Source organism: Coregonus clupeaformis, chromosome 30 (assembly GCF_020615455.1).
Source record: "Coregonus clupeaformis isolate EN_2021a chromosome 30, ASM2061545v1, whole genome shotgun sequence".
Lineage (NCBI taxonomy): Eukaryota > Metazoa > Chordata > Actinopteri > Salmoniformes > Salmonidae > Coregonus > Coregonus clupeaformis.
The window spans coordinates 34545479-34569478 of record NC_059221.1 but is presented as its reverse complement, the minus strand read 5'-3'; the positions used below and the strand labels follow the sequence as shown (position 1 = coordinate 34569478).

Below are 24000 nucleotides of genomic sequence, written 5' to 3'. Positions count from 1 at the left end.
AGGTACCAGTACAGAGTCAATGTGCGGGGGCACCGGCTAGTCGAGGTAATTGAGGTAATATGTACATGTGGGTGGAGTTAAAGTGACTATGTATAAATAATAAACAGAGTAGCAGCAGCGTAAAAGAGGGGGGTGGGGTGGGGTGGGGGGGCAGTGCAAATAGTCCGGGTAGCCATGATTAGCTGTTCAGGAGTCTTATGGCTTGGGGGTAGAAGCTGTTGAGAAGCCTTTTTGACCTAGACTTGGCACTCTGGTACCACTTGCCGTGCGGTAGCAGAGAGAACAGTCTATGACTAGGGTAGTTGGAGTCTTTGACAATTTTTAGGGCCTTCCTCTGACACCGCCTGGTATAGAGGTCCTGGATGGCAGGAAGCTTGGCCCCAGTGATGTACTGGGCCGTACGCACTACCCTCTGTAGTGCCTTGCGGTCGGAGGATGAGCAGTTGCCATATCAGGCGGTGATGCAACCAGTCAGGATGCTCTCGATGGTGTAGCTGTATAGCTTTTTGAGGATGTGAGGACCCATGCCAAATCTTTTCAGTCTCCTGAGGGGGAATAGGCTTTGTTGGGCCCTCTTCACGACTGTTTTGGTGTGTTTGGACCATGATAGTTTGTTGGTGATGTGGACACCAAGGAACTTGAAGCTCTCAATCTGTTCCACTACAGCCCCGTCGATGAGAATGGGGGCGTGCTCAGTCCTCTTTATTTTCCTGTAGTCCATAATCATCTCCTTTGTCTTGATCATGTTGAGGGAGAGGTTGTTATCCTGGCACCACACGGCCAGGTCTCTGACCTCCTCCCTATAGGCTGTCTCATCGTCGTCGGTGAGACAAACTTAATGATGGTGTTGGAGTCGTACCTGGCCATGCAGTCATGGGTGAACAGGGAGTACAGGAGGGAACTGAGCACGCACCCCTGAGGGGCCCCCGTGTTGAGGATCAGCATGGCAGATGTGTTGTTACCTACCCTTACCACCTGGGGGCGGCCCATCAGGAAGTCCAGGATCCAGTTGCAGATGGAGGTGTTTAGTCCCAGGATCAGTACCTGGTTAGGGGAACAATGAAAAAAGCAGTGGAACTGTCTTCAAGGTCCAGAGTTGAGTTTGAAGGTCCTATCGGGACAGCTGGAGAACCCTTTTGAGTGTTGCATTGGTAAGACTGAAAGTGAGTCTGTACTGTAAATTGTGAACAGGTGGGTTGGGGTGGACATAGACTTATGAGGGTGTGGTCTGTGGTCAAGCTGTGTGAGTCCATGGTAAGCTCAGGTGATGCAGGGCCACAGGGCTGTGTGACAGATGTCTGTCTGTCTGAAACAGTTCTATATCTATTCTATTCTATAGGCCCATCTTTTCTGTTCTATTTATATCTATGAGCAGGCTTTTGTTCCCAAATAAACTTGTTTCCAACTAATCAGGGGGTCAAATAATAATCATGACCTCAATTAGTTGATTAGTTATACTCAGAAGATGAATTCATCTCTGAGTAGCTGATTGGCTGAATTTCAGCATCTTCAAGTGGCTACTAGCAAGTGGTATATACCCTCAAATACCCACATATTTTTGCAACTACTAAAAACTTAACTTTTCCCTTCAAATAAGCTAACCAGCCATTTAAAGATGCACTATGCAAAAAAAGCCCTGCAATTTCCTGGTTGCTAAAATTCTAATAGTTCGCCTAATTTCAGTTTATGTGACAAAACAAGCAGTCATTGTGTAGATAATCATTGTACCATCTAAACCGATGTGAAATATATTTCCCATAATCAAAAATATTGTATTTTCAGCTGTTTGAAGCTGGTGTACAAAACCAAAAGTAAAATGCTTAAGAATGGGAAGCATAGAAATACGGCATGTCCATCCACACGTCCATGCGAATTTGGTCGGTCGCCCAAAAAAATGACATATTGTAGCTTTAAAATACCACATTTATTTAATATAATTTTTTATGTTAAACTTGTATTATGTTTTTAATGATCTATACACATTGAATAGTGTAATTACAATATCTATTCATAAGCAGCTTCCATCGTGGTCAGGGGTCTGTGTGGAGAGATGCTGGCCAATGCCCCCAAAATGGCTGGCCAGCTCCCCAGACATGGATGATATATTTGGAGATCATTAAACGGTCCTAAACGAGACCCTGGCGTGAGAGAGCCCTGGCCATCTGGCCCCATTGTGACTCCTTTCCTTCTGGGAGACTGAGGGCTTCATTCAAACACAGCAGAGAGGGAGTGCATCAGGGGCTCTGATTGGACAGACGCTGACTGAACCTGGCAGCTCTAAGCCAATCAGGGAACTGTTGTTCTCAATTACCTCAGCCCACCTCGCTTGCTGTCTGTGCCTCTCTGTGGGTCTTATCTTTCTCTTTACCTCTCCATCTCTCTCTCTCTCTCTCTCTCTCTCTCTCTCTCTCTCTCTCTCTCTCTCTCTCTCTCTCTCTCTCTCTCTCTCTCTCTCTCTCTACTTCCCCCTCTCACAATTTCTCTCTATCTATTTCTGTCTTTCTCTCTTTTTTCCTTCCTTACTCTCCCCTCCTCTCTCTGTGACTGTGGGTGAAGCTGAGCAGACGTGATTCCTCATGGTGGGGTCAGTCAGCTATGTGGCAGCTGAAACACTCACTGCTGCAAATCAACCAGCTCTGATTTGGTCCCACAATGATGACCTCACCCGAGTGTAATGAATATACTACCACTGCCAAACAGGAATTACATGTGCTACTTGTGAATTCAAAAGAAACCAGAGTAATTGGTTATGTGTTAGTTTTACCATTTAAACATGTAATTCCGTGGTAAACAACACATGTATGGCATAACAACAATAGTCAGAGGAGTTGGCTGAAGCACATACAGATCCAACACCCCGCATGCAAAATGTTCAAATGCTTAAATTTGCTATGCAAATGGTGTATTAGGCGTATCCATTGTTCCTGTGTGGTTTCCCTGTGCAGGTAACAAGCTGAACAAGGACTTGAAGCATTACCTGAGCCTGAGGTTTCAGAAGTCCTCCCCTGACCATGAGCTCCAACAGACCATCAGAGCTAACCTCTACCGCCATGCTGTGCCTTGTGAGTTCATCCCATCATCTTCAGTCTCATCTTCGTCTTCCTCCTAAAACTCCTCATCATCCTCACAATATTCCTTCTCCGCCTCCTCTTTCACCCCCACCTCATCTTTCCCTCTTCCTCCTCATAATATTCCTCCTCATCCTCTCTCTCGCTTTCTCCTACTCCTCTTCCTTCTCCCCCTTCACCCATAAAGTAGAAAAGGAACCTATACACTCTTAGAAAAAAATATGCTATCTAGAACCTTAAAAGGTTATTCGGCTGTCCCTATAGGAGAACCATTTGAACAGCCCTTTTGGGTTCCATGTAGAACTCTTTCCACAGAGGGTTCTATATGGAATCCAAAAAAGGTTCTACCTGGAACCAAAAAGGGTTGTCCTATGGGGGCAGCTGAATAACCCTTTTGGAACCCTTTTTTCTAAGCGTGTAGACACAATTAAGCCATTCAGATGTACTGTAATCTAATAAAATGTTCTGGGTTTTTGGAATGCCAGCGAGCCACTTGTCCTCCCAACACTGGAAATCTGCCCTCCCAGATTTTTCACTTAACTACAGCACAGTGTGTAGTGTGGTGGGCCAATGACCTGGGTGGATGCCAGAGCAGACAACTGTGTACTGTGAGGTCAGCTCATTATCTGTTGGATGCGATCTGTGCTCAGCATGGTACGCTTCTGCAGTATATCATTATGTGACAGTTTACTCCATGTAGTCGCTGATACATTTGAATAGTGTGTTTTTGAAAGTGGCGCTTTAGATCCGAAATATTCTGGTTGTGTGTAGCTGGTTGAGTGGTCTGTGGTCGATAGGCCGTGAACCTTCCTCTGAATCAATGAAGCCCTGGTAATCAACCACATTGTATCTTGTCGATGACCTGACAGCAGTTGGTCACAAATCCACTGTGCACGTGCATATGTGTGCACGTGTGAGTGTGTGTTTGTCTGCATGTGTATGTGTCTGTTGTGGTGTTCTCAGTGGGGATGTTGTTTTCATTATCACGTCTCAGTCACAGGCACAATCCCATCAGTGGAGAGAGACATTGCCTTTCCTACCACACAGCACCTCTTTATGCATATGGGATGTGGGACTGTGTGTGTGTGTGTGTGTGTGTGTGTGTGTGTGTGTGTGTGTGTCTGTGTGTGTGTGTGTGTGTGTGTGGCTTTGCTTGGCCAGATAGAAACGGGCTTCTGGGCTAGATAATATTTTATTTTTTCCCCCTCTTTTCTTTTTTGTCTCTCTTTTTCTCCCTTTCTCTTTCTCTCTGTATCTCTAACTCTCTCTCTCTAACTCTCTCTCTGTAACCCTCTCTCTGTATCCCTCTCTCTCTCTCTCTCTGTATCCCTCTCTCTCTCTCTCTCCCTCTGTATCCCTCTCTCTCTCTCTCTCTCTCTCTCTCTCTCTCTCTCTCTCTCTCTCTCTCTCTCTCTCTGTATCCCCCCCCTCTCTCTCTCTCTCTCTCTCTCTCTCTCTCTCTCTCTCTCTCTCTCTCTATGTATCCCTCTCTCTCTCTCTGTATCCCCCTCTCTCTCTCTCTCCCTCTGTATCCCTCTCTCTCTCTCTCTCTCTCTCTCTCTCTCTCTCTCTCTCTCTCTCTCTCTCTCTCTCTCTCTCTCTCTCTCTCTCTCTCTCTCTGTATCCCCCCTCTCTCTCTCTCTCTCTCTCTCTCTCTCTCTCTCTCTCTCTCTCTCTCTCTCTCTCTCTCTCTCTCTCTCTCTCTCTCTCTTTCTTTCTTTCTTTCTTTCTTTCTTTCTTTCTTTCTTTCTTTCTTTCTTTCTTTCTTTCTTTCTTTCTTTCTTTCTTTCTTTCTTTCTTTCTCTCTCTCTCTCTCTCTCTCTCTCTCTCTCTCTCTCTCTCTCTCTCTCTCTCTCTCTCTCTCTCTCTCTCTCTCTCTCTCTCTCTGTATCCCCCTCTCTCTCTCTCTCTCTCTCTCATTCTGTATCCCCCCTCTCTCTCTCTCTCTCTCTCTCTCACTCTCTCTCTCTCTCTCTCTCTCTCTCTCTCTCTCTCTCTCTCTCTCTCTCTCTCTCTCTCTCTCTCTCTCTCTCTCTCTCTCTCCCTCTCTCCCTCTCTCCCTCTCTCTCTGTATCCCTCTTTCTCTCTCTCTCTGCCTGGGCCATGTGACTGGTAAATCCTCCATGAGCTGCTCTCCTGGTGGCCTGACTGGGATTACGATGTTCTGATATATTGAAAATATAGATTTGCTGCCTGATTATGTGATGAACATGTTGAGCTCTAGAAAAGATCCCAACAGGGAGCTGGGGAAACGACCCAGGCTCAGAGGACAGAAAGAGCAGGAATTCCCAAAGCATCCATACTGTCCCGGCAGGGCCACAAAATCCAACATGACTGTTGACCAAAATATAGCATGATCGCAGATCTGTATGTGTTTTCGCCAACTCCTCTCTTGCCAAACATACAGTATGCATGACATGGCATGATCAGGGAATTGGCTAAGCACTAAGTCACTGACTACTTTCCTAGGGGAAAGCCAAATGATTGTGGATAAACACATGCAATTCTCCTTGCCGTCACACATTCACCTGTATTTCAGTGGGGAACCCAGGGCAGAGTAATGTGGAGAGAAGGGCCAGTTAAAATAAAGGGAGACAGAGAGACCAGTACTTGTGTGCCCCTGGTGTGCCCCTGGATATAGCCATGTGATTAATGCTTAAAGATGAGCCCCTGTTTAAGCATGCATAGGAAATACATGCATTGGTTAAATCTGAAATTAAAATGGTCTCAAAATTAAATTTCTGGATAGAGGACAGTTGAGTAGAAGTTGAATTGATTTTACTGTAACCGCACTAATATGTCTTTGTTACAGAAAATGTATTTGCACAGTATTTGGTGAGTTATCATAAGTCATCATCTGCACATCACAGTGTACAAATAAACTAGATTTGAACTGAGAATGAGAGAACACTAAGACTGAAGAGATGCATAGGGTTGCAAAATTCCGGTAACTTTCCCGAAATTCTCAGGTTTTTCAGAAATCCCATTTGGAAAATTCCCGGAAGCAGGAGGGAATAAGCAGGAAATCCTGCTTTTCAGAAAACCTTGAAATTGTGTGAGAGTTACTGGAATTTGGCAACCCTAATCATGTCTGTCCATCTTTTTGTTTTTTCCTCTTGGGCTCTGTCTTGCTCCCAGTTCCATGCCACTGATTTCCATTCAAATGGTTCTATGACGACAAGCCAAATCTTTAACTCCCAAAGCAGTGAAATAAAATGCACCCACACTCTGTCCTCTCTTTTCCTTTGTCTCCCTCCTTCTTCTCCCCCTTTCCCGGCACATGTGCTGTTGTCTCTCTGCCCACTGCTTGTCTCCTCATGCCTGACTGGAACAGGTGCTGTTGTCTCTCTGCCCACTGCTTGTCTCCTCATGCCTGACTGGAACAGGTGCTGTTGTCTCTCTGCCCACTGCTTGTCTCCTCATGCCTGACTGGAACAGGTGCTGTTGTCTCTCTGCCCACTGCTTGTCTCCTCATGCCTGACTGGAACAGGTGCTGTTGTCTCTCTGTCCACTGCTTGTCTCCTCATGCCTGACTGGAACAGGTGCTGTTGTCTCTCTGCCCACTGCTTGTCTCCTCATGCCTGACTGGAACAGGTGCTGTTGTCTCTCTGTCCACTGCTTGTCTCCTCATGCCTGACTGGAACAGGTGCTGTTGTCTCTCTGCCCACTGCTTGTCTCCTCATGCCTGACTGGAACAGGTGCTGTTGTCTCTCTGCCCACTGCTTGTCTCCTCATGCCTGACTGGAACAGGTGCTGTTGTCTCTCTGCCCACTGCTTGTCTTCTCATGCCTGACTGGAACAGGTGCTGTTGTCTCTCTGCCCACTGCTTGTCTCCTCATGCCTGACTGGAACAGGTGCTGTTGTCTCTCTGCCCACTGCTTGTCTCCTCATGCCTGACTGGAACAGGTGCTGTTGTCTCTCTGCCCACTGCTTGTCTCCTCATGCCTGACTGGAACAGGTGCTGTTGTCTCTCTGCCCACTGCTTGTCTTCTCATGCCTGACTGGAACAGGTGCTGTTGTCTCTCTGCCCACTGCTTGTCTCCTCATGCCTGACTGGAACAGGTGCTGTTGTCTCTCTGCCCACTGCTTGTCTCCTCATGCCTGACTGGAACAGGTGCTGTTGTCTCTCTGCCCACTGCTTGTCTCCTCATGCCTGACTGGAACAGGTGCTGTTTTCTCTCTGCCCACTGCTTGTCTCCTCATGCCTGACTGGAACAGGTGCTTGTTTCTCCGCCAGAGGCTCAAGTGTTGTTTTGTGTTTCTAGGAAGAGGACACTCGCCATGTGAACTCCCCACCCCCTCCTTCCCCTCCTCCCTCCTTCCCAGCCCTGCTGCTACAGATGGCCTTTGTTATCATGTGCCGCAAATGTCACAATTGACAGAGAAGCTTCTCTCTCTCGGGATTCATTTTCCTCTCACATCTACAGCTGCTGCTGTGCTCTGACATGAGGGTAATCTCAGCATTATCCCAGTGTTAGAGTCACCCAGCAAAACAACCGACCAACCCGCCCTCCCCCACCTGATCTCTCTCTCTCTGCTCCCTCGCTCTCCTCTCTTTAATTTCAAATCCTCTACTGAGTGTCAGTGTCCCTGTAGCTTGACGGTGGCTCTCTCTCTGTCACACGGTCCTGCTGTCTCGCCGTTTCTGCTTCTGCTCTCTCTCTCTCTCTCCCTCACTCACTCTCTGCCTCCCTCTCGTTCACCCTCACTCTCTGCCTCCCTCTCGTTCACCCTCACTCTCTCGCTTTCCCGTTTTCTACTCCACTGCCGAGCTGAGGAAATCATTGTTGGAGACATATTTCTCTGTTTGCCGCTCACACAAAGAAAGGATTACGGCTTGATTCACTGGCTCCGGCTCTCCACATCCAGGCAAGTGGCAGCTCTCCTTATTCTATCCTTCTCCTCTTCTCCGTCTCCTTCGTTCTCTACCATCCGTTCGGTGAAGCCTGTGATGTATGCAGGGGAGCAAGGAAGGAGATGCATGGCAGAATGTGATTGTGGTTGATGGTGTGTGTGTAAGGGGAGGTGTGGTTGGAGGTTGGGGGTGGGGATGAGGTGAAGGAAGGGGAGGGGGGAGGCAGGCACACTGGGCCAGGCACATCCAAACCAGAGGGACAGATGGCAAATAGCCGTGGAGCTTTTTTCCTCTCTTTCATTTTTTTATTCGCAGGCTTTGTGTAAGGCCCACTAGTACACAGACCTTCTTTTCAAGGAGCCAGAGACGGCTGCACTCCGTAGCTGAAAGAGAGGGGGGGCTGGGGGAGGTGTGTGCAGTGTGAAGAAGGAGTAGGATAGAGAGGGTGGGGGGAGAGGGGGTCACCAGCCCCAGAATGCATGGAGGTCAGGTCCAGATGCTGTGGGAACAAAAGGGCTTTTCTAGGGGAACGGCAGGGGGAAGCGTGGCACTCGCCATTGTGTATGTGTCGCTGCATTGCAGGGTGCTGCCAGAGAGCCTCATGCTAATGATGGTCTTTCAGCCCTTTAATGGATGCCTGGGCCCCAGCTTCTGTTAGCCTGCTTTTCACAGTCACTTGGTTAATATTTCCCTCATGTAGCCAGACTAGCGCATGTGCTAACAAAACTAGGCATTCGGTACGAGAGGAAAAAGCGATGGAGGAATGGTAACGTCAAAGCGATAGCTTCAAGGAAGTTGGGCAAACGTGTTTGTGCATAGTGATGACATGATGACAGATGCTGAGTAGTGTGTGTTTTAGTGTGTGTGTGTAGGGGCGTGTTGTGTGCATGTAGGGGGGTTGTGTCCATGTAAGGGGGTTGTGTGTGTGTGTATGTGTGTGTGTAGGGGGGTTGTGTAGGGTGGTTGTGTGTGTTTGGGGGGGTTGTGTAAGGGGGTTGTGTGTGTGTAGGGGGTTGTGTGTGTGTAGGGGGGTTGTGTGTGTGTAGGGGGGTTATGTAGGGGGGTTGTGTGTGTGTAGGGGGGTTATGTAGGGGGGTTGTGTGTGTGTAGGGGGGTTGTGTGTGTGTAGGGGGCTTGTGTGTGTGTAGGGGGGTTGTGTGTGTGTAGGGGGGTTGTGTGTGTAGAGGGGTTTGTGTGTGTGTAGGGGGTTGTGTGTGTGTAGGGGGTTTTGTGTGTGTAGGGGGCTTGTGTGTGTGTGTAGGGGGTTGTGTGTGTGTAGGGGGGTTGTGTCAGTGTAGGGGGCTTGTGTGTGTGTAGGGGGGTTGTGTGTGTGTAGGGGGCTTGTGTGTGTAGGGGGGTTGTGTGTGTGTAGGGGGCTTGTGTGTGAGTAGGGGGGTTGTGTGTGTGTAGGGGGCTTGTGTGTGTAGGGGGTTTGTGTGTGTGTAGGGGGGTTGTGTGTGTAGGGTTGTTTGTGTGTGTGTAGGGGGCTTGTGTGTGTAGGGGGGTTGTGTGTGTGTAGGGGGGTTGTGTGTTTGTGTATGCATATGCTGTGCCTGTGTATGTATGCACACAACATGTTTGTTATGTGTGTGTAATGTATCCTATGTGTTTTGAAGCCGTATTAAACCCCAATGATGTAAACAAACACACACACACACACACACACACACACACACACACATACACTCTGGTATTAGTGCCAGTGTAATTGACAACCCAGCAGTAGGAGTTGGTGGTAGAGGGCAGTAGGATTGGATGGTAGAGGGCATAGGAGTGGGTGGTAGAGGGCAGTAGGAGTGGGTGGTAGAGGGCATAGGGGTGGGTGGTAGAGGGCAGTAGGAGTGGGTGGTAGAGGGCAATAGGAGTGGGTGGTAGAGGGCAGTAGGAGTGGGTGGTAGAGGGCAGTAGGAGTGGGTGGTAGAGGGCAGTAGCAGTGGGTGGTAGAGGGCAGTAGGAGTGGGTGGTAGAGGGCAGTAGGAGTGGGTGGTAGAGGGCAATATGAGTGGGTGGTAGAGGGCAGTAGGAGTGGGTGGTAGAGGGCAATAGGAGTGGGTGGTAGAGGGCAGTAGGAGTGGGTGGTAGAGGGCAATAGGAGTGGGTGGTAGAGGGCAGTAGGAGTGGGTGGTAGAGGGCAGTAGCAGTGGGTGGTAGAGGGCAGTAGGAGTGGGTGGTAGAGGGCAGTAGGAGTGGGTGGTAGAGGGCAATATGAGTGGGTGGTAGAGGGCAGTAGGAGTGGGTGGTAGAGGGCAATAGGGAGTGGGTGGTAGAGGGCAGTAGGAGTGGGTGGTAGAGGGCAATAGGAGTGGGTGGTAGAGGGCAGTAGGAGTGGGTGGTAGAGGGCAGTAGGAGTGGGTGGTAGAGGGCAATATGAGTGGGTGGTAGAGGGCAGTAGGAGTGGGTGGTAGAGGGCAGTAGCAGTGGGTGGTAGAGGGCAGTAGGAGTGGGTGGTAGAGGGCAGTAGGAGTGGGTGGTAGAGGGCAATATGAGTGGGTGGTAGTGGGCAGTAGGAGTGGGTGGTAGAGGGCAGTAGGAGTGGGTGGTAGAGGGCAATAGGAGTGGGTGGTAGAGGGCAGTAGGAGTGGGTGGTAGAGGGCAGTAGCAGTGGGTGGTAGAGGGCAGTAGGAGTGGGTGGTAGAGGGCAGTAGGAGTGGGTGGTAGAGGGCAATAGGAGTGGGTGGTAGAGGGCAGTAGGAGTGGGTGGTAGAGGGCAATAGGAGTGGGTGGTAGAGGGCAGTAGGAGTGGGTGGTAGAGGGCAATAGGAGTGGGTGGTAGAGGGCAGTAGGAGTGGGTGGTAGAGGGCAGTAGGAGTGGGTGGTAGAGGGCAATATGAGTGGGTGGTAGAGGGCAGTAGGAGTGGGTGGTAGAGGGCAGTAGCAGTGGGTGGTAGAGGGCAGTAGGAGTGGGTGGTAGAGGGCAGTAGGAGTGGGTGGTAGAGGGCAATATGAGTGGGTGGTAGAGGGCAGTAGGAGTGGGTGGTAGAGGGCAATAGGAGTGGGTGGTAGAGGGCAGTAGGAGTGGGTGGTAGAGGACAATAGGAGTGGGTGGTAGAGGGCAGTAGGAGTGGGTGGTTGAGGGCAGTAGTAATGGGTGGTAGAGGGCAGCAGGAATGGGTGGTAGAGGGCACTGGGGGTGGCTACCTTTGACTTTACTACTCCTTATACCAATATGCAGCTCCTCCAAAACAATCTCAAATAGGTATCTGCTTACTCTGTTACCTTCCGCTTCTGCTGATATAGTGATCATTTTTCTTTCTACAAGGTTGTTTTGCGCCTAGAAGAATTTGGATGGTTTGAAGATATTCCATTGGTTTTGTCTTCAGTCACTACAGAGTCTACAGCTAGGACCATAACGGTCTGTGTAAAGTCATCCACCATTTATTCTGATACCAGATATTTCCAAGATAGAAATGCAGTTTGGGGCCCTATTCAATCAAGCAAGCCCAATAACTAGGTTTCAGAAACACATCTAAAATCGAATTCTTTGAATGCTACAATGATGCACGTTTTAATTAATTTACTCAACAAAACCATATTTACAGTGTGATTTTCAAAGAAGCTACAGTATAAGGAAACAGTGTATCATTTTGAACGCATCCTTGGTGACCAGTGTTGACTGAAGAGACCCCTTTTTAGGTCAAGGTTGTCTTTAGGTCAGTTTTGAGGGATCATTCTGATTGGTTAGATCACTCTCTTCCCAGAGTGCAGTCTGATGAGGCTTAGCTCTCTGAGTGTATCACTTCCTCGTTGACTAGCTCATTGGCTCAGAGGTGGATTTGGGAGCCCTAACTGTCTAGGGAACAGAGAGAGAGAGAGAGCAGAGAGCAGAAATGTCTGAATAAACCATGTCCAATCTCTCCCTACTATTAACAGAGCAGAAAAGCATCATGACAATCTTCCAAGGAATCTAGTGATATGGAATGAATGGTGGACGATGGACTGCAATTATGTTACTATCGTGTTTTGGAGGATCGGCAGAATTGATGTATTCATGACGAACAAAGATTCACTGTTTCTGTCATTTGACCCCCTTGTGTGTGATCTTGTGATAGTGTTTGTGTGACTACTGTATTGTGTGTATGTGTGTGTGAACAAAGTTTGTTATCATACACGCAGTATATTGTGCGTGTGTGTGTGTTAGTCTGTGTGTGCGTTAGTGAGTTAGGCCAGCTACCTCCTGGCAGAGCGTGTGATAGGCTACATCCTGATTAATAATAATAATAATAATAATATGCCATTTAGCAGATGCTTTTATCCAAAGCGACTTACAGTCATGCGTGCATACATTTTTGTGTATGGGTGGTCCCGGGGATCGAACCCACTACCCTGGCGTTACAAGCGCCGTGCTCTACCAGCTGAGCTACAGAAGACCACTGATTGATGGGAGACAGGAAATGTTCCTGTGGCCATCTATAATTTCTCACCAAACAATCAGAGGATCACAGGGTGAGAAATGATTCATCCTGAAACACTAAAAATAGTGCTTGGCTCCCTCCTTCCCTCTGCTTGGCTCCCTCCTTCCCTCTGCTTGGCTCCCTCCTTCCCTCTGCTTTGGAAGTCTCACACCTTGTTGTCTACGTCGGGCTACTATCCTATTCTGTTCCACTCGTCTTCAGTACTATAGAGACACACATTGTTGTGGGTGTCATTTGGTATTCATCAACTGAAGGCAGGGTTTTGTGGACAAGCTTTTGCGACACAGGTTAGATATACAGTAACATGTTGAGAAATGGTACCTTCCCATGGAAACATCTACCTTGACAGTGTAGTATTCTCCCCACCATGTTAGCGCTCTCTCTCTCTCTCTCTCTCTCTCTCTCTCTTTCTCTCTCGTTCTCTCTCTTTCTCTCCCGTTCTCTCTCGTAGTCGTGCCAAATAACTTTAGATTCCTTCAACGTTTCAGACTTTGATGTAGGCTACGTTATGAATATTACTGCCGATGTCATTTCTCAACCCATCATTTGGTCCAGCATTTGGTTGTTAGAGGAGATGACAAGTCATTTTCTTTTCAAGAACAACATCCACAGCATAATCACTCAAATTACAGACTAGACTAATGTCCACACATCTGGATCATACTATTACTTCATTGGTTACTCGTATCAATGTTTCTTTGGTATGGCTTTCTCCAGTGGTGAGTGAATAAACAAAGTTAGAGCTGTAGTCCTGGCCCCGAGGGCAGCTCACACGATTGGTGGGCAGGTTGGATAAACCCTGTGTAGCAGACAGCTGTATCCATGCAGGTATGGGCCTTCCCTGCTTATCTAGCTTAACTCTGGGTCTACATCTCTCAATCCTAATCCTGCCCTAGTCCTCTCTGGAATGGACATTCACAATCCAGAGCCATAGCTATAGCACCATCAACTCAACCCATGCTTTCACATTCATATGTATCAGGGCTCTCCAACCCTTTTCCTGGAGAGCTACCGCCCTGTAGGTTTTCGCTCAAACCCTAATATAGCGCACCTGATTCTAATAATTAGCTGGTTGATAAGATGAATCAGGTCAGGTACAACTGGGGTTGGAATGAAAACCTACAGGAAGGTATCTCTCCAGGAACTGGGTTGGAGATCCCTGATCTATACTCTGACATCATCTAGCCCCAACCCCTAGTTGCATCCCTTATCCTACCCCCGACCCTATCTTCATTACCAATCATACTCTTATGCAGTACCCCCAGACCCTACCCCTGGCCCCAACCCTTACCCTACCCCCTACCCCAGCCATTACAATATCCTCCACCTTGCCGTAGCTCAGCACTTGCTTTTGAAGTGATGATTGCCTCATTGTCATGAGACCTGCATGAGGCTGATGAGACTGCCTTGTTTTATCAGGAGGGAGCGTGTCGGTCGACGTCATGAGTGTGTGTGTAAAAGAGAGAGAAAGAGAGGTAGAGAAATAGGGAGAGAAGGAGGGTAGAAGGTTGGGTTTTGAGGAAGAGGGAAGAGGGAGAGATTTATAGAGAGAGAGAGAGAGAGAAATAGAGATATATACAGAGTGGGAGAAAGAGAGAGAGAGAGAAAAAGAGGGAGAGAGAGCTTATCTGAGTTGCTGTGGGCGGCGGCATACATGCTGGGGGGCTGTGGGGCTGCAGCCATTGGCCCCAGATAGGAGCTGAAGTGTGAATAGCGCACATTGGCTTAGCCTCTAAACTGGGCTGGACCTTTAATTTGCTCTGCTCTGGTTGTGGAGTTTTGAGGGGGAAAAGGCAGCTGCCTACTAGCCTCCTGCCTGCCTGTGTGTGCCTGCGTGAGCTAGCGAGGCAGCTAGCTAGCACTATGCTCACAGGCGAATGACTGGATGATCTATGGATGGTTTTGTGGGGAGGAAGACTCACAGATTTCAGCCTGTTTGGATATACGGTGCTAGGAATATTTCTGTGGAATAAAAGAGAGGGAGAGGAGCAGCAACGCCGCTGAGGTAAATCTGTGACATTTACCTTTCCTCCTGCGTGTAGTGATGCCTTAGCTTCCGGGATTAGGTGGTGGGGGTGGGGGATGATAGATGGGTAGAGCGAGGGAGGGAGGGAGAGAGAGAGAGAGAATAATTCTGTGCATTATTAAGCTACAATGCTGAGTGAATCAATGCATATGCAGATCTCTGGTGATATTGATGAGTTGTGATGTATTGTGCCGTATGTGTATGTGATGGGTGATGGTGGAGCAGATTGTGTGTGGTGTGTGTGTGTGTGATAATGGAGCAGCTTGTCTGTGTGTGTGTGTCTGTGTGCTGAGACAGTGTTTGGATAGCGGAGTGGCTGATTTAAACGCTGATCTGTTGACACACTCGCCTATTGTTGGAGGACGTTATTCCTTATCTCTCTGCCTGTGCCTGCCTACTAACCCCCTCCTCTCTGTCTCTCCCAGTTTACTTTTTCAATGGAAGGTTTAAATCTCTTTTCTCCCTCTTTCATCCTGCAGCCTGTGCTGACCGAGCTTTTAGTATGGCCAGGAGAAAACAAAGACAAACCTTTGAGTATTTTGTGTATTTTAGCATGTTTCTGGATAATTAAGCTTAAGATTGTATTTGTCTTTCTCTCTATTCACTCGCTTCACCACCCCCCCCCCCCACCCCCGTTTTCAGTTTTCCCCCATATTGTAAAGGGGAAAGGGGGAACAGCAGGAGAATAGCGGTGGAGACTTGTGTTGCGGAGCTGAAAGAATGGTCTGTTGTGCTGGGCTTGTGTGTCTGGCCCATCTTTCTCTCCACTCTCTCTCTCTTTCTTTTGAGGCTCACTCCATCCAGCCTGCATCCAGACGAGCACTGTCGGGGACCTGCTTTCCCCCCAAAACAGTCCCCTCGATAAAGACAGTGGCCTCATCCCAAAACAGTCCCCTCGATAAAGACAGTGGCCTCATCCCAAAACAGTCCCCTCGATAAAGACAGTGGCCTCATCCCAAAACAGTCCCCTCGATAAAGACAGTGGCCTCATCCCAAAACAGTCCCCTCGATAAAGACAGTGGCCTCATCCCAAAACAGTCCCCTCGATAAAGACAGTGGCCTCATCCCAAAACAGTCCCCTCGATAAAGACAGTGGCCTCATCCCAAAACAGTCCCCTCGATAAAGACAGTGGCCTCATCCCAAAACAGTCCCCTCGATAAAGACAGTGGCCTCATCCCAAAACAGTCCCCTCGATAAAGACAGTGGCCTCATCCCAAAACAGTCCCCTCGATAAAGACAGTGGCCTCATCCCAAAACAGTCCCCTCGATAAAGACAGTGGCCTCATCCCAAAACAGTCCCCTCGATAAAGACAGTGGCCTCATCCCAAAACAGTCCCCTCGATAAAGACAGTGGCCTCATCCCAAAACAGTCCCCTCGATAAAGACAGTGGCCTCATCCCAAAACAGTCCCCTCGATAAAGACAGTGGCCTCATCCCAAAACAGTCCCCTCGATAAAGACAGTGGCCTCATCCCAAAACAGTCCCCTCGATAAAGACAGTGGCCTCATCCCAAAACAGTCCCCTCGATAAAGACAGTGGCCTCATCCCAAAACAGTCCCCTCCATAAAGACAGTGGCCTCATCCCAAAACAGTCCCCTCCATAAAGACAGTGGCCTCATCCCAAAACAGTCCCCTCGATAAAGACAGTGGCCTCATCCCAAAACAGTCCCCTCGATAAAGACAGTGGCCTCATCCCAAAACAGTCCCCTCGATAAAGACAGTGGCCTCATCCCAAAACAGTCCCCTCGATAAAGACAGTGGCCTCATCCCAAAACAGTCCCCTCGATAAAGACAGTGGCCTCATCCCAAAACAGTCCCCTCGATAAAGACAGTGGCCTCATCCCAAAACAGTCCCCTCGATAAAGACAGTGGCCTCATCCCAAAACAGTCCCCTCGATAAAGACAGTGGCCTCATCCCAAAACAGTCCCCTCGATAAAGACAGTGGCCTCATCCCAAAACAGTCCCCTCGATAAAGACAGTGGCCTCATCCCAAAACAGTCCCCTCGATAAAGACAGTGGCCTCATCCCAAAACAGTCCCCTCGATAAAGACAGTGGCCTCATCCCAAAACAGTCCCCTCGATAAAGACAGTGGCCTCATCCCAAAACAGTCCCCTCGATAAAGACAGTGGCCTCATCCCAAAACAGTCCCTCGATAAAGACAGTGGCCTCATCCCAAAACAGTCCCCTCGATAAAGACAGTGGCCTCATCCCAAAACAGTCCCCTCGATAAAGACAGTGGCCTCATCCCAAAACAGTCCCCTCGATAAAGACAGTGGCCTCATCCCAAAACAGTCCCCTCGATAAAGACAGTGGCCTCATCCCAAAACAGTCCCCTCGATAAAGACAGTGGCCTCATCCCAAAACAGTCCCCTCGATAAAGACAGTGGCCTCATCCCAAAACAGTCCCCTCGATAAAGACAGTGGCCTCATCCCAAAACAGTCCCCTCGATAAAGACAGTGGCCTCATCCCAAAACAGTCCCCTCCATAAAGACAGTGGCCTCATCCCAAAACAGTCCCCTCGATAAAGACAGTGGCCTCATCCCAAAACAGTCCCCTCGATAAAGACAGTGGCCTCATCCCAAAACAGTCCCCTCGATAAAGACAGTGGCCTCATCCCAAAACAGTCCCCTCGATAAAGACAGTGGCCTCATCCCAAAACAGTCCCCTCGATAAAGACAGTGGCCTCATCCCAAAACAGTCCCCTCGATAAAGACAGTGGCCTCATCCCAAAACAGTCCCCTCGATAAAGACAGTGGCCTCATCCCAAAACAGTCCCCTCGATAAAGACAGTGGCCTCATCCCAAAACAGTCCCTCGATAAAGACAGTGGCCTCATCCCAAAACAGTCCCCTCGATAAAGACAGTGGCCTCATCCCAAAACAGTCCCCTCGATAAAGACAGTGGCCTCATCCCAAAACAGTCCCCTCGATAAAGACAGTGGCCTCATCCCAAAACAGTCCCCTCGATAAAGACAGTGGCCTCATCCCAAAACAGTCCCTCGATAAAGACAGTGGCCTCATCCCAAAACAGTCCCCTCGATAAAGACAGTGGCCTCATCCCAAAACAGTCCCCTCGATAAAGACAGTGGCCTCATCCCAAAACAGTCCCCTCGATAAAGACAGTGGCCTCATCCCAAAACAGTCCCCTCGATAAAGACAGTGGCCTCATCCCAAAACAGTCCCCTCGATAAAGACAGTGGCCTCATCCCAAAACAGTCCCTCGATAAAGACAGTGGCCTCATCCCAAAACAGTCCCCTCGATAAAGACAGTGGCCTCATCCCAAAACAGTCCCCTCGATAAAGACAGTGGCCTCATCCCAAAACAGTCCCCTCGATAAAGACAGTGGCCTCATCCCAAAACAGTCCCCTCGATAAAGACAGTGGCCTCATCCCAAAACAGTCCCCTCGATAAAGACAGTGGCCTCATCCCAAAACAGTCCCCTCGATAAAGACAGTGGCCTCATCCCAAAACAGTCCCCTCCATAAAGACAGTGGCCTCATCCCAAAACAGTCCCCTCGATAAAGACAGTGGCCTCATCCCAAAACAGTCCCCTCGATAAAGACAGTGGCCTCATCCCAAAACAGTCCCCTCCATAAAGACAGTGGCCTCATCCCTCTATCAAGTCCCTGAAAGGCATTTCACTGTACTTGTGCATGTGACATTAAAACTTGAAATTTGAAAACCTACAATGCTAACAGAGGACAGCATTTCCCTAGATATCTAGAGAGAAATAATTCTGGGTGTCATGGCGTCATCATGGCTGAACAGATCACAACACAACCCATCGGAGGGACCCAAAATGTATTTAGTGAATAGCATTTTGTCAGTCGTGTTCGTGACATGCAGCTTCTTTGTTCTGAAAGTCCTTCTAAGCACATGTTTTAACCTAACATTGGACCTAACACACCAACACCACCACCACCATCATTGGCCTATGTGAACACTGAGCAGCCCCCTGACCTCTGAAAGGATCTGGTAGTTGTGTGTGTGTGAGTGTTTGTTTGTGTATGGCTGCCTGCTATTGCCTCATCATTAATCTGTGTGTGGCTATGCTACATTGATTACCTATCCGTTCTCCTTCATAAATCATTATAGCCCAGCAATCCTTTAAATGGGGGAATTTAAGTGCTGACAGAACACAGGCATGGTATTAGGGACATGATACTATCCTTGGCCCCCAGGTCACTATATCACCAGCAGAAATGTAGGAAGGACCACGTACAAATTCATGGCAATGCTGTTGTAGGTTATGTTATTACTGGTTCATATCCACAATATAGGATCTTTACCATATAGCCTAAACATGGAAAATTGACAACAGTGTGTAAAATACTGTTTTATCAACATTTTCTTTCCCAGGGACACTAGAAAAGGGAAATAATATTTAGGCAGTATCAATTATGTGTTTTTGTAGTATCTGTATTAAACCCACATAATAGGCTACCTATACATAATGAATCATATGCTATCATGAAATGTATAGATAGCACTGTGAACGTGGATGGATAGGATACTGTAATGTTTGTGGTTGAGATGTTCCCATCTCCTAACCAGTGTATTAAGGAAGCACTTGTATAGACTAGGCCTTTAAGTGCTACCTCAATCAATGCTGCTCTGTAATTGGCTTAGAGGGCCTGGAGAGAGAGAGACAGACAGAGACCGTCTGTCCGTCCCTCTGTCTGTCTGACCGTCCATCCGTCCCCCTGTCTGTCTGACCGTCCATCCGTCCCCCTGTCTGTCTGTCCGTCCATCCGTCCCCCTGTCTGTCTGTCTGAGAGTGGATGAGTGAGAGCTACATCATCACCTCAGTGTGTCTGTGTTGTCAGTCACAACATGGGACACATTTAACATTTTAGTCATTTAGCAGACGCTCTTATCCAGAGCGACTTACAGTTAGTGAGTGCATACATTTTTATACTACACATCATCTACACCTAGCATGTGTATGTCCTGGAAACACTCTCTCATATTTATGCTAGCCTTGGTCTTCTTTGTGGAGGGGAACATTCAAATGTCAAAATGGGAAATACTGCATTTCGTTGTCAGAGTGGAAAATGTACCGTACCAGCTAGGTGTTACATTTTAGTCATTTAGCAGACGCTCTTATCCAGAGGATATACTGGCCCCCCATGGGAAACGAACTCACAACCCTGGCGTTGCAAGCGCCATGCTCTACCAACTGAGCTACAGGGGACAGGTATGTTCATTGTCTCTCATTCATTACTGAACTTAAAATGTGATCTAGTTATAATGAAGGTTGTCACATATTTTTGTAGTATCAGTGTCATCACGACTTTCTTTTGTTTGTTAATATATGTCATGTTCAACAGGTTGTAGTTTCATAGTTTTTATGGCAACGGATGTTGTGAATAGTGCTAGCTAGTAAACATCCATTGTACATTTCAGGGTCAGCTATTTGTTACATGTTCTTTTTCTTTACCTTGGCTACTGAGTAAGCATCCATTTACTCTCTGCTGCACTGATGCTCAGCAATTAACATTAAAACATCCACTGTCTTGTGCTGCTAAGTTTATTCTGAGAAATGTATCTGGAAGAAGACACATAAACTCTCCTCCCATGCACACACACTCCAAACCAGCAGCTGTTAAGAGTGGTAGATGTTTGGTTGAGCATGTGTGTGAGTGTGTGCTTGTTTGTGTGTGCGCATGTGTGTGTGTGTGCGCTCGTGTGTGTATGCGCATGTGTTTGTGTGTGCGTGTGTGTCTCAAACAATGAGTGAAAGACCATCAACAGCATGAAGGCGATTCAAGGTATCAGATGTCCCCAGACCGCTATTGTTAACACAATGGGCAGAGTACAGTCCTGTCTTTGTCTCTCTGTGTTTGAGTGTGTGCGTAGATACTAGATGTTACAACTACCATACAATATGTTACAACTGCCATATAATTTGTTACAACTGCCATACAATATTTTTCAACAAATAAAAAGACACTAGAAAGTCTGTGGAAAATCCGCTGTAGGAAAAAGTTGTGCCAGGTCAGTTCCAGGTAACCAGCTCCATAGAGAGGTCATAGCAGGCCTATGGGAGGGGAGGTCACTAGGTCATAGCAGGCCTATGGGAGGGGAGATCACTAGGTCATAGCAGGCCTATGGGAGGGGAGATCACTAGGTCACAGCAGGCCTATGGGAGGGGAGGTCACTAGGTCACAGCAGGCCTATGGGAGGGGAGATCACTAGGTCACATCAGGCGTATGGGAGAGGAGGTCACTAGGTCACAGCAGGCCTATGGGAGGGGAGGTCACTAGGTCACAGCAGGCCTATGGGAGGGGAGATCACTAGGTCACATCAGGCGTATGGGAGAGGAGGTCACTAGGTCATAGCAGGCATATGGGAGAGGAGGTCACTAGGTCACAGCAGGCCTATGGGAGAGGAGGTCACTAGGTCACAGCAGGCCTATGGGAGAAGAGGTCACTAGGTCACAGCAGGCCTATGGGAGGGGAGGTCACTAGGTCACAGCAGGCCTATGGGAGAGGAGATCACTAGGTCACAGCAGGCCTATGGGAGAGGTGGTCACTAGGTCACATCAGGCCTATGGGAGAGGAGGTCACTAGGTCACAGCAGGCCTATGGGAGGGGAGATCACTAGGTCACATCAGGCGTATGGGAGAGGAGGTCACTAGGTCACAGCAGGCCTATGGGAGAAGAGGTCACTAGGTCACAGCAGGCCTATGGGAGAGGAGGTCACTAGGTCACAGCAGGCCTATGGGAGAGGAGGTCACTAGGTCACAGCAGGCCTATGGGAGAGGTGGTCACTAGGTCACATCAGGCCTATGGGAGAGGAGGTCACTAGGTCACAGCAGGCCTATGGGAGGGGAGATCACTAGGTCACAGCAGGCCTATGGGAGGGGAGGTCACTAGGTCAAAGCAGGCCTATGGGAGGGGAGGTCACTAGGTCAAAGCAGGCCTATGGGAGGGGAGGTCACTAGGTCACAGCAGGCCTATGGGAGGGGAGATCACTAGGTCACAGCAGGCCTATGGGAGGGGAGGTCACTAGGTCACAGCAGGCATATGGGAGGGGAGGTCACTAAGTCACAGCAGGCATATGGGAGGGGAGATCACTAGGTCACAGCAAGCTTATGGGAGGGGAGATCACTAGGTCACAGCAGGCCTATGGGAGGGGAGATCACCGTGGGAAAGGTACTTGAGGTGCTTCTACATACTTTGGAGAAATGCAAGATAAGCTTCCATACTCTCAGAATACATCCATCTGATTGGTTGGCAAGGGGAGCGTCACACAAAGCAGGGGTCTTCATTGGCTCTTCTGTTGAAGGCAGCAGTCTGTAGGTATTTTGGGGACCGTATGTGTGAGGGAGAATTACAGTCAGAGAGGTACTGGTTCAGGTGCTTTCTACAACTTATAACAGGCATAACAGGTTGAATTATTATGTTTTATTTTATTTTATTTTACCCTTATTTTACCAGGTATGTTGACTGAGAACACATTCGCATTTACAGCAACGACCTGGGGAATAGTTACAGGGTAGGGGAAGGTGGATGAATGAGCCAATTAGTGCGGTATAGGACTCTTAAGTTCCCTTACTTGTGCATGGAGGCTAGAGTACTGTACGTGTAGTGTTGCCTCAGTCACATCATGCTCTCACAAGGCGGCTTGGACCACTTTTAGAGAACGCAAACATTCACTGGGTCACACTAATTAAATATTTAGTCAGCCTGTACAGACAACAGCTTTCTCTCTCAGTACAGTACCAACTAGCACAACTAGTGGCATCCTGCAGGATGCTATCACTACAATGCAAGTAGTGGGACTGAGACCCAAAAAATCTGTCAACAAACTTGACAACAAAAAATATTGACTATTGCTATGGGAGTATAGTACTGTCAATGGCTGTTATTCTATTACCATTGTATTGTCGATGGCAAGTCATTATGTAAGAGAAAGGCGAACAGGAAAATCAGAGTGCATTACTAGTCCTTGGAATAATAACGTATAAGGTATGCATGTCATTAAATTTAAATTGGTACTTGAAGGCTTAAGGTGAAACAACAAATATAGAGGTAAACATTAGATTTGGAGCAGACTGATCTCAGTAAATCAAGGCAGTGACTCCATGGGAAGGCTTTTGCTGTGAAAACGTACTGTAGGCTATGTGTGTCTCAATACACAACTGGGGAGCATTACAGAGTTGCAGACATTACTTCTTCTTTAATTTATTAGTTGTTTTTTCTTCTGTCCAGCACCTAAAAATTGGATTGTGTATTTTTTCCTTTTTATACTGTAGGCAGCCCACTGGGAAAGCCAAGTCTCTTCTGAGTTATGTTGTCTTGGTAGCTTCTAATAATAAAAACATGGGAGAAATGGAGAGCAGTATTGCCTGGTAGCCCGTTGCCACCTCACACCACTGATGTTGTAATTCACTGTGACCCATACACACACCTATAGGTCCCAGAGTTGTACCCGGTCAGATCACATTGTCAGTGTATATCTAGCTGCTACTACTGATGCATCAATAGGTATTATATGTTCATTAAACTGGAGCAGTTTAGGTTGTCATAGGGAATAATTCCCCTCTCAGCGTCTTGCTAAATATGGCTGTTACAAGATCACACAGTGCACACACACACATCTATGAATAACTTAGTGACTTCAGTTCTGCCATATTCACTCTGCTATTCACTTTGAGCTCAAGACTCCTCACAAAGACATCCTGAAATAGACTGTCTTTTTTGAATTGTTGAATAGTACCATTACTGAAATGCTATTTTGGAATGTAGCATAAAAAAAAGGAGATTTCACAATTTGCTCTCCACTACACAGCCAAAGTGGGGCTCTGTGGATTGTGAATGATTCAGTAGCCAGATGGCTGGGAAATCTGCTTTTTCTCATGCCAGACAAAATGGAGGCTGAATGTTGTTCCCTAGAGCTCTCATGTTTACCACATACCATTATGGGATGTTGGAATTCAACACTCCCACAAAGAATCCCAAATACCATCCCCAGAATGCCTCAAATAATGGGATCAGAGTTATTGTATATCCATGAATTGTTTCATTTGTGTAATGATGTAGTAGCATGATGTGTTGTATTATACACACACAGCATAAAGTGTGTGTGTGTGTGTGTGTGTGTGTGTGTGTGTGTGTGTGTGTGTGTGTGTGTGTGTGTGTGTGTGTGTGTGTGTGTGTGTGTGTGTGTGTGTGTGTGTGTGTGCGCGTGAATTACGAGCTACCTAGCCATTTGTTGGTTTGAATGTGAGGGTGAGGATGAGGGTGGATCTCTGTCACCTCTTCTCCTGTTGTTTGTTCTTTGTGGGCTGGTACTCAGAATACCCAGGTGTTGTGTTGTGGTCTGTGATTTTTTCACACAAGACGTATTGTTGCTCCAAATGGATTCCACCTCTTCACATTTCCTTTTTTGTTACTTGTTTGTGTTTCCCCCTTTTATTGCTCATGGTTGACAGCTGGATTGACAGCACCTTCCCACTGTGCAGGCAGTTTTGTTCATACTTTACTCCTGTTTCTAGTTGAATTTCACCCCCTTCTCATCCCATTCTCTCTCTCTAAGCCATACCTACACACCTCAACACAGGTTAAAATAGAGGAGAGTGGAAACTGACATATTTAAACGGAGGTGTGAAAAATTGTGCCTTGACAATAA

General features: G+C 47.8%; 1 protein-coding gene across 10 annotated transcripts in view; it reads left to right on the top strand.

The window, feature by feature from the left end:
* The window catches only part of LOC121545359 (membrane-associated guanylate kinase, WW and PDZ domain-containing protein 1), a 182922-nt gene that overhangs the window by 82519 nt on the left and 76403 nt on the right, over positions 1–24000 (top strand). For all 10 annotated transcript variants that reach the window (XM_041855806.2, XM_041855807.2, XM_041855811.2 and 7 more), the window contains exon 2: positions 2946–3062. In XM_041855806.2, the coding sequence (XP_041711740.2) occupies positions 2946–3062 (117 nt within the window). The remainder of the gene's footprint in view (positions 1–2945; positions 3063–24000) is intronic.